At 47.2% G+C, this 9,667-nt stretch overlaps 3 protein-coding genes across 3 annotated transcripts; 1 reads left to right on the top strand and 2 right to left on the bottom strand.

The window, feature by feature from the left end:
- Positions 1–976: 976 nt before the first annotated feature.
- On the bottom strand, positions 977–4,269 carry LOC117836180 (transcriptional repressor ILP1). Its single transcript, XM_034715557.2, has 2 exons — positions 4,134–4,269; positions 977–4,046 (listed from the first exon to the last, which is right to left on the bottom strand). The coding sequence occupies exon 2, from the start codon at positions 4,001–4,003 to the stop codon at positions 1,139–1,141; it is 2,865 nt and encodes a 954-aa protein (XP_034571448.1). The 5' UTR covers positions 4,004–4,046; positions 4,134–4,269; the 3' UTR covers positions 977–1,138.
- A 115-nt stretch (positions 4,270–4,384) lies between these two features.
- Positions 4,385–6,243, top strand: LOC117836185 (uncharacterized). The gene is made up of 2 exons (XM_034715561.2): positions 4,385–4,560; positions 5,257–6,243. The coding sequence occupies exons 1-2, from the start codon at positions 4,455–4,457 to the stop codon at positions 5,937–5,939; spliced, it is 789 nt and encodes a 262-aa protein (XP_034571452.1). The 5' UTR covers positions 4,385–4,454; the 3' UTR covers positions 5,940–6,243.
- A 640-nt stretch (positions 6,244–6,883) lies between these two features.
- Positions 6,884–9,446, bottom strand: LOC117836183 (protein BCCIP homolog). Its single transcript, XM_034715560.2, has 8 exons — positions 9,177–9,446; positions 8,959–9,101; positions 8,566–8,847; positions 8,258–8,467; positions 8,109–8,174; positions 7,791–7,883; positions 7,659–7,715; positions 6,884–7,189 (listed from the first exon to the last, which is right to left on the bottom strand). The coding sequence occupies exons 1-8, from the start codon at positions 9,346–9,348 to the stop codon at positions 7,094–7,096; spliced, it is 1,119 nt and encodes a 372-aa protein (XP_034571451.1). The 5' UTR covers positions 9,349–9,446; the 3' UTR covers positions 6,884–7,093.
- Positions 9,447–9,667: the final 221 nt, after the last annotated feature.

The raw sequence follows: 9,667 nt of genomic DNA, 5'->3' as shown, positions 1-9,667 counted from the left end.
AGCCCACCATAGCCCCTAATAAATTCATGTTTGTGTACATATAATAAACCCAAAGTAATAATATACTATTCCCTCCGTTCCTAAATTGTAAGTCATTACAAGAATCTTGGAGAGTCAAAGTATCTCAAGTTTGACCAAATTTATATGATAATATAATAACATTTATGATGTCAACTAAGTATCATTAGATTCTTTATCAATTATATTTTCATAGTACATCTATTTGATGTCATAAATCTTTATATTTTTCTCTATAATTTTGATCAAACTTGAGATGCTTTGACTCTCCAAGATTCTTGGAATGACTTACAATTTGGGACGGAGGGAGTAAGTGCAAACCAAATACACAAACTCTAAACGAGTCCATAATTTGCGATTTACAACTTATACACAAAGTGTGCAAGAGAAGGTGACAATTTATGTCATCCAGTTCTCCAGCCAATCAATATTCCAAAAACTAAGATCAACATATTCTTTAAGTCAACCAGTTCTCCAGTAAATCAGTGTTCTGAAAACTAAAATCAATTTTTGTATGCTGCAGGTTCTGCATATTTCAATGTTGTGTTAGCCATAGCAATTAACAACTGTTTAGGGCGAATGACGAACAAGTGAGGATGATGTAACACATTTAAGGTTCGGAGCATTCATCAAAGATCCGGTCTGGGTCTCTGGGATCATGCCCAGCTTCGGAGCATTCATCTAAGAGTTGGTTTGGGATCATGCCTAGTTTGAGAGCATTCATCTAAGAGTCCGTTTGGGATCATGCCTAGCTTCAGAGCATTCATCTAAGAGTCGGTTCTGGATCATGCCTAGCATTCATCTAAGAGTTGGTTTGGGATCATGCCTAGCATTTTGACAAATTCAGATCGCCAGTAAGTCCATAAGTAATGTTATCCTATTACCATTTCATATGCGCCAACCATAACTTAAACTCACAAAAATATAACAGGTGGTTTTGGAAAATTGCTGGAACCTATAGGCAACACAATTTGCTTTCATAGCATCAAGCACTGGACTAAGAAAGAGCTCATGACCAAGATGTACAGATAATCAGAATTACAACATTTCAGTAAAATGGAAGGATATAGAACCTGCCTCTCTGTCAAAACTGGAATCCTCACACTACATCCAGGATGAGCTAAATGGCTTCTCTGAGCTGAAAGTTCTTCGAAATAGCTCTAGCTTTATCATACTCATTCAGTCCTGCTAATATGTTTTTTAGTCGACGGGCTAAACCACGTGTCTCTTCCTCGCTAATGCCTGAAGTGTGTCTCCTCTCCAACTTGTTTCCTAACTCAACCACCAGGTTTACAAAAGGCTGCAGCTTTTGGCTTTGTTTGCTCCAAACTCCTGAAAGTGAGGCAGCTATTCTCTCGGCCCTAGTGATTGCATCATGAAAATCCAGAATGATACTCTTCATATGAGGAAGAATCTTCCCAGTCAGTAGTCCGTCTAAAGCAAGCTCCTCAACAACATGATCTGCAAGGATGTCTTTCCACAGACACACATTCCTTAGCAGACGTGTCGCAACTCCAAATCTATATGCAGCATATTGAGTGGCACCTGGAACAGTCCTTGTCACCATTGATCCCCAGGCTGGAACTGAAAGATCAGCAATGGCCTGGGTTAGACGACTTTTCACAGAAGCCAGTAGTTGATGCAAATCCTTGCTTGATGCTGGTAAATAACCGATCACCATCCTAATAGCATCTACAGCATTTTCAGTCCTTTTGCTACTCAATACGTCCCAGCAGTGCTTAATGCGGTGGTGCAAAATAGGAAGAGCCACCTTTTCTACTAAGACCGGAACCACATCCGTATCAGTAGAACCTCCTGAGGCACTTTCATTATCTTTCACATCATAGTCAAAAAGAACCTTGTGCCAATCCATGTCGAAGAAATCAATTGTTTTATGGAGGGGATCCCACTTCAGGAGCTCCAGTCTCACATAAGGGGTGAACACAGATGGTGCACTCAGAGCTACATGAGCATCTCGGTATGCAGAAGGATACTGAGTTTTCCAACCTTCAAACTTGTCCTTGACAATTTGAAGGCTCGAGTATTCCTCTGAAGCATCACTGAACACAACGTCAGCAGTCCTGAGCAGCTCATCCCGGCTGGAAACATAAGCAGTGCTCTCGCTGTCACTTTCATCAGTGCTTATCTCTCCTTCAATCTTCTCAATGTCATTGTTCTTCACTGCAGATGCCAATCTCTTTGACTCTGACTTGGCTTTTCTCCTTCTCCTATTTTCTTCCCTGCGCTTAAGATCCATACGTTTCTGGAGGTTGATATCTCTGCCAAACTCATCCAACTCGGGTGGGAGGTTGGAACTTTCCCTAGCAGCAGCAGCTGCTGCTTGCGCAGCGTTTGATGCAGCGGACAGGTAAGCTGAGCTTGATCCTTTGCTAAGAATAGACACTGCAGCATCTACAGCAGCTTCAATCACACCTGATTCATCGGCTAGGTCAGCTGCACGCCTCTCAGAAATAGCCAAAGCTCGATTCTCATGTAGTTTCTGCATGTGTTCCTCCAACTCCTCTATATAAAATGCCTTGTCATTCAAGAAATCACACATCACTGAAATATAGTGGCGGAGCTCCTGCATATACACAAACTTCTTTTCTGCATCCTTCAAACCACTGTCCAGGCTAGATATTTCCGAAAGAGCTTCATTAAGATGTGTTTCGGTTTTTACTAAAGCGCTCACTGTTGTCTTGTGAGTCTCCCTAAGCTTCCGGATGTTCTCTTGCAGGGCTTTATTTGCAACATCAGCTTGTTGAGCAATGGACAAGAATTCCACGCTTCCTGAGGCAAAAACAGATGCTGCAGGTACAGCACCACTAAGAGAGGGCTGGTGATGGGAACCCACAGAGTATCCAAATGCCTGCGGCTGAACCTGAGCAGAAGCTGGTGCACCATTTGCTGTTCTTTGAGCAGAAGCATCATCCACCCTCCTACCAAGCCCCTTCCTGAATTGCTCCTCCTCCCACCTCCTTTCTTCCTCATCGTCATCATCATCCATGTTATCCTCAACCTCCCTGATCCCATCACTGAGAGCACCCAAACTGGCAGCAGGACCCCTGTTGTTGATCCCGCCAAACACACCTTTTGTGCTCCTCAGGCCGTCAGTTGACTTGTCAGTGTACATTGCAATCCGACCTCCTGTCTCGTTGTCATCCTCATCACTGGACTCACCGCCAGCATTCTTGCTGCTGAGCACACCACCACCATCAAGGGAGATATAATCTGGAGCTGCGTGCCTTGGCTGCTGCATTTGCTGCCGCTTCGCCCTGATGGCTTCAATAGTCGCACGGTCAGGTATCACTGGCCCTTCGTCCTCTTCATCTCCTCCCTCCTCTTCCTCAGACTTATCTTCGTCCTCCTTCTGCAAGGGTTTCCTTGGCCCAATGCTTGCCTCTGCCATAGGTTTGACCAGGCCTTTGAGAATAACCACTGGTTCTGTTGCAGCTGCCGTGGAGGTAGTAGGAGTGGAACTGGCAGGGGCTCCAGCCAACCTCTGAGACCGGGGCTCAGGTGCCAGAGTCGGCGGTGGTGCACGCATGAGGCTGCCGGGGAGTGGGCGGGCGTTCTTTTGGAGCTCGCGCAGGCGCTCTGGAGTATACTCCCCAGCATGAGACTGGAAGTTGGAGGGCTTGGGCGCCGACACCGCAGCAATAGCAGCCGCCGGCGAGCTCCTGTGCCGCTCCCTGGCGGGCGTGAGGCGATGGAGCGACGCCGCAGCAGGGGACGCCGTGCGGGCCGGGCGCACGGAGGCCGTAGGGCGGCGGCGAGGCGCCAACGGGCCCTCCTCGGCGTCATCATCGTCCTCATCGTCGGCGAAGCTGAGGCGGCTCGCCCCCTGGCGCCTCGGCGGCGACTTGGGCTTGGGCACCGTTAGGGTTTGGGTCTTGGTGGCGGGCTTGGGGTGGCTGCCGCCGTCGCCGTTGGCGTCCTCTTCGTCGTCCGCGCGGCGGCGGAAGTTTTTGCGGTGGCTACTCATACCGGCCCGCTCGGCTCGCCGGGACGGCACCACCGGAGAAATCCTGAGAAGTTTAGGGGATTGGATTAGGCCGGGGCGTATACGGAAGCCTTTGATTTGAAGGATGAGAAAGAGAATACGGGGATCGTACCAGCAGCGGCGGCGATGGCGGCGGCGTCTAGGGTTCCGGCGAGGGAGGCGGCGGTGCGGAGGCTGGTGGGAAGATCCGTGCGCTTAACTGCTTACGCGAGAGAGAGAGAGAGAGAGAAAAGGAGGGTTGAGTTGAGTGGGTTTCGTATCCAACTTCGGGCTCGAACCGACTTGTGATATCGATTTGAAGCCCACTAAGATAGGCCCAGTTAGGCTCGGGCCCGTTTGGCTCGTCGTCTTCACCAGCCAGCAGTGTTGGCATTCGCACACCATTTCTCGATTGCAAAACCCTAGGGTAGCCCCCCTCGATCGATCGGATACCATGGCGACGGCGAGGCTCCGATCCGCGGCCTCCCTCCGCGGGGTTCTCCTCCGCCACTTCTCCGTGGGGCCCTCCTCTACCCCGCACGCTGTCTCCCGAGTGCCAGGTTCCTCTCCGCCGCATCTCGATCCCTCTCCTCTCCCCGTGGTTTCCCAGCATGTTAACTTCGACCCCTACAATGATGACGTCTGAGCTATGCGATCAGAAAATGTTGTAATTTTGTGTTATTTCTTATTTGATTCCTCCTGGGATGTTCGGAATTGCGAGCGCAGTTGTTCTCTGACAGATTGGGTGCGAATTCCGTGTTATGTGTTGCTTGGCATTGTTAGGGTGGGTTGATGGAATATGAACGAGATGTGACAGTGGCTAGAATGCTAGATGAAGTATGTTGCCGTTGCTTGCCATTTGTTTTAGATGCAATTGTAATTTGGACTGTTCAGTGATGTTAGTTTTGGGCTTGGTAGATCCATCCGCTTTAATTTGAAGCCTACTATTCGTGTGCAAACATCTATTGATTGTGCTGTGAGCTTCACTTGCGCTATGCAATTGCACTTCGGCAGCTTTTCTCATAGTGGTACATAAGGTGCAATTTCCTGTTATATGTTTCATTAAATATCTAGTGTGCTGGTTTTTTCCCCCCATAATGATAATGGGTACTGTCACTTAGCCTATGACTTGTATCGCGGTATGCACATGTCGATTAACTGAAGTAAATATTTCACATTTTTTCTTTAACTTGTACACATCAATGCTAAATATTAAAAACATACAGAAATATGCTCATTTCCCTAGTCTTCTCCAGATTTTCAGGTTCCTCAGGCTATTATATGGAGGCATTTCTCAACACGCAAGCCTAATCATCTTGCAAAACGTGATGACTTTGGTCTGATTGCCTGTTTGCACAGTCAGACAAGATGGGCTTCTCAAGCTGCTGCTGCTGTGAAAGAAACTGAATCCAGTGGGAGCAAGATAAGCATTGGGCCCAAACCGAAGCAGATTAAACAGGATGACGGTGATAGTAACCTGGTTTATCAAGGACCGATATCGTCAATCATAAAGAAAGTGAAGCTTCTCTCTCTGTCCACCTGCTGCCTTTCCGTGTCGCTAGGGCCGGTGATAACATTCATGACTTCACCCGATATGAATGTGATCCTCAAGGGAGCAGTTGCATCCACTGTCATTTTCCTCAGCGCCACTACAACTGCAGCATTGCACTGGTTCGTGAGCCCATACATTCACAAGCTCAGGTGGCGTCCCGGTTCAGATAGCTTTGAGGCTGAGGTGATGTCATGGCTGGCTACTCCCCTCAAAAGGACAATCAAGTTTGCCGATATTAGGCCTCCTGAAACCAACAGGCCTTTTGTCACTTTCAAGGCTGAGGGGAACTTCTACTTCGTTGATGGTGAACACTTCTCAAACAAGGCTTTGTTGGCAAGGCTTACCCCCCAGAAACTTCCTCATGAGTCTGCGTTCAAGAACTTGTGATCGAAGGTTGTTCGACCGGCCCATGGCTGCACTTGTTCGTGAACCTTTGTTGGCCATTTGAAATTTTTATGAATGACTCCTGCTAATATTTCGGAGATGTGTTACTATATGTTAGTGCTGTTGTTACTTTCCATGTCGAGGTTTGCAAGCTGTTGGCACCGAACAGTTGTAGTTTAGGAACACTATGAAATCTGGTTTTGAGCCAGCAGTTGGAATAAGTAGGAGTAAGATGTCTACTTGGATGCCTTCAAACAGTATTTTGATCTGAAATTGCATTACTCTATGGTTATGTCCGGTTGCTCAAGTGATGCACGGGTGCTCTGTTTGCCTTGAGATGTGATATACTATTGCATCGTTGTTGAAGAATTTCTTTAGAAATTTATACATGTGGTCGCCTGTTGAACTGATCTACCCATGCTTCATGGAGCATGATTCTGAAAACTCCGGTCGAGTGTGGGCTGCTGGTGAAATGTTATCCTCGTATTGACAGTGGCATCTTGGCCTCGCATAAGCGTTGGCTAGCCTATGGCAAACTTAGCGTGCAACGGCTTCAGTAGCTGAGCCTATAGATTCATGCAAACTTAGCGTGCAACGGCTTCAGTAGCTGAGCCTATAGTGTACTCTTTTCTGACATGCACTGTTCACTTCCGTGTATCTTTTTGGCTGAAATCTCAACATTTAAGACAACGCAAAAGTCCAACCATTCTCTCGTAAGCATGCTTTGCTCACTTGTGTGTTCCTTTTTGGTTGAAATCTCAACATCTAATGCAGCTCAAAAATCCAAAAGATGTAATTTCGTAGACTACCGTTCTCTGACAAAAGAATTGACGCTGAATTAACTGATGAATGATGTGTCAAACAGAATTTCCTGGGTTTGAACCACGGTCCACAGCAGCTTACTTTAGTGCCCATGGATAAAATATTTATCTACGAGGCTACCAATAGAACTTCAAAGTCTGTTAATATCAGTGCATGAAAGATTGGATTAGTTCATAAGTAACTGCTTCGCAGATCAACACCATTACATCTATGGCACTGCTAGCGACAATGCATTCACACTCTTAGAGTCACAATCATAATTGTACTTTGTGTAGCAAAATGCCCTGTGGACAGCAGCAAAATTCCACTATGGCCAACAATGTTCAAAAGGACTACTATTCGCACACCAAAGCCTCCAGCTTCTTGCGGAATTTTGGAATTGCCTCAGCTTTAACTGCCATCACCAAGCCCATCTCTTTGTAATTCTTCATCTGCATTAGCAGAAAGAAACTTCTGTTCAGGAAAAAAATCCCTTTTTAAAATGAACAAGTAGCTATATACTATAGTTTCAAAACATCCAGCTACTGATACCAATGGCAGATTACAAATAATCATCAGATGGGGCCTATAATCAAAAGTTCAAGACAAGGTGATGATGAACAAAAGTTCCAACTTCACATTTTAGTTGGTTACTAGTATTTTTTCCAGTTTCTAAGGGCATGAAATGACTGCTGTCATGCAATCCAAATAATGAACTATAGTACCATACAGATAAGAGAATCAGTCGTCAATTACACATCTCAAGAGATCATTATGCATCAAATAGCATTTCCTCCAGTTTCTAGAGTCATGATATTAAGTGCTGTCATGCAAACCAAATACTGACTTACAGACAAGAGGAGTCAAACAATTACACATTTCAAGAGAGCATAAAGCATTAAATGATTAAATGCAACTGACCTCCTGTTGAGATGACTGTTCAGAATGTATTGGAAAAGTGAAAGACCATGAGCTAAGCTGAAGAAGTAAGATTTTGTTAGCATTAACAACAGACATACAGCCAATATCTGAATAGCATGCTTTGATATCTACCTCATTAAAAATTTCATCCTCTAACTTTGGATAGATAATAGGTTCATCATCATCTTTGCTGTTCTTTGCTTTGTGTTTTGCGGGGGTTTTCCTCTGAACACAGCAAAAGACACAAGTGAGTAATGATGGAACAACCAACAAAGCAATTGGACACCAATTCACATACAGGACGATACAAACACTGGATTTGGTTGATCAACACGTCATCTTAAATTGGTTCTATTCTACTGAGCATAGAAACATTGCCGCTTTGAACATTCAAGCCAATGGGTACCCGGATAGAAGCAATAGAAAGGGAAAGCATAATATACTTCTCACCTCAAGCATTCTGACGAGCAGCAGGTAATGTTTGAATCGGAAGGAGTCCCGGAGTTCTTGTGTTGGCTTCAGCCGTGCAGACACAGTTACAAATTCATTATCCAAGTAAAAGCAGACAGAAAATAAGGTGGTTCGGAACAGAAAATCACCTCATCTTCTGTTGCCCAGGAAACCTCATCAAAGAGTGAATCGTACAGCTTAGGCACAAGCTCATAAGGGAAATTGACAAAGCGGCGACACACCAGCAGGCCCACACTAGATGCCTTCTCTTCCAGCAGGGACTTGAGCTGCTTCTTGGAATCCTTGTCAGAGCAAGCTGCGAGCAGATACTCCTTAAGATCCTTGATGCATCGGTGCTCCTGAAAGTCAGCAGCAGCAAGGTGTTGTTAATCAGAAGATTGCATGAGCAGAAACTAATCAAATGTGAGTATCTTGTTTATATATTAAGAGAGCATACAGCGTATCGTCCCAAATTAAGGACGCTAATGAGACCAAACAGATCATCATCATCATTGCCACCAGCGTTGGTCTTGTCACCGCCACTTCCTTCCCCTTCCTCCCCATCGTCATCGGCCAACTTGACAACCGTGCCAACAGTGGTCTGTGCGAGGATGAGGTCGACGAAGCCGGTGAGGTCCCAGGGTTTGGAGTCGAGGTACGTCTTGAGCAGGAGCCTGACGCCGTGGAAGTCGCTCGGCTTGGGATCGAAGAAGGCAAAGTCCGCTTGCACCGTCTCGAGCTGCAAGTGCGATGCCGCATCAGCAGAGGAGCAAAGCAAACGTTGCAGCAGAATACCGGTCGGGAAAAATGAAATTCCTGGCACGAGGGTAAGTACTAGGTAGGTGGTCACCTCCTCCGAAGACTCCTCCCCGTCGTCGCCGTCGCTATCGCTGGCGCTAAAGCTCTCTTCCTCGCTTTCGCTGCTGATGCGCTCCTCGTCGCTGGAGGGCTCGGCCCTCTTCGCGCGCTTGGACGGCGGCCGCGGCATGTTGCCTGGTGAGCAAGGGATGCATTGGGTGGCGTAATCCGGGCTAGGGATTAAGGGTTTGGGGACGAGTAGAAGCGTACCTTCACCAGGAGTTCCTGAGGCGGCGGAGGTCGTAGTAGCGTCGTCGGGGAGAGGAAGAGGTTTCGAAGGGCCAGAGGAGGATGAGGCGGCGGCGGCAGCGGAGAAGATGAGGGAGCGAGCGAAGGGGGAGAAGGCAGGGAACGGAGCCGGGCGCTTTCGGCCGCGGGGCATTCCTCTGAGCTCTCGGGGGGGGCGGGGCGCAAGCGGAGCGGCTGCGGCGGCGGTGGAGAGGACGGGGAAAAGGGCGGCGGCGCTCGTGAGTTTGGTTGGGCTCGTGGGGAGTCCGGTAATCAATCGACGAATGGGCTGTGAAGCACGGAGTGGGTTGGGCCTAGTGTGGGTCGTGTGCTGCTGGGCCGGTTGATAATTCGCAAAAAAAGGGGGAAAAAAACTACAACATGCGTATGAGATTGACGAACACACTGCAACTTTTGGGACACGTGAACTCGTCAGGTTTTTCGTACCGTAAAATTTAATTTGACCGACACAA

This window comes from Setaria viridis, chromosome 9 (genome assembly GCF_005286985.2).
Source record: "Setaria viridis chromosome 9, Setaria_viridis_v4.0, whole genome shotgun sequence".
NCBI classification, from domain to species: Eukaryota; Viridiplantae; Streptophyta; class Magnoliopsida; order Poales; family Poaceae; genus Setaria; species Setaria viridis.
Note: the sequence above shows the minus strand (reverse complement) of the source record. Positions and strands in the feature narration are given on the sequence as shown.

Bases quoted from the DNA above. Each gene is read 5' to 3' on its own strand.
- LOC117836185 (XM_034715561.2), top strand. From the start codon at position 4,455: ATGGCGACGGCGAGGCTCCGATCCGCGGCCTCCCTCCGCGGGGTTCTC. The intron at 4,561-5,256 runs GTTCCTCTCCGC...AGTCTTCTCCAG, and splicing joins CGCTGTCTCCCGAGTGCCAG to ATTTTCAGGTTCCTCAGGCT.
- LOC117836180 (XM_034715557.2), bottom strand. From the start codon at position 4,003: ATGAGTAGCCACCGCAAAAACTTCCGCCGCCGCGCGGACGACGAAGAG.
- LOC117836183 (XM_034715560.2), bottom strand. From the start codon at position 9,348: ATGCCCCGCGGCCGAAAGCGCCCGGCTCCGTTCCCTGCCTTCTCCCCC. The intron at 9,102-9,176 runs GTACGCTTCTAC...CTTGCTCACCAG, and splicing joins CTCAGGAACTCCTGGTGAAG to GCAACATGCCGCGGCCGCCG. The intron at 8,175-8,257 runs GTGATTTTCTGT...GCACGGCTGAAG, and splicing joins CCTGGGCAACAGAAGATGAG to CCAACACAAGAACTCCGGGA.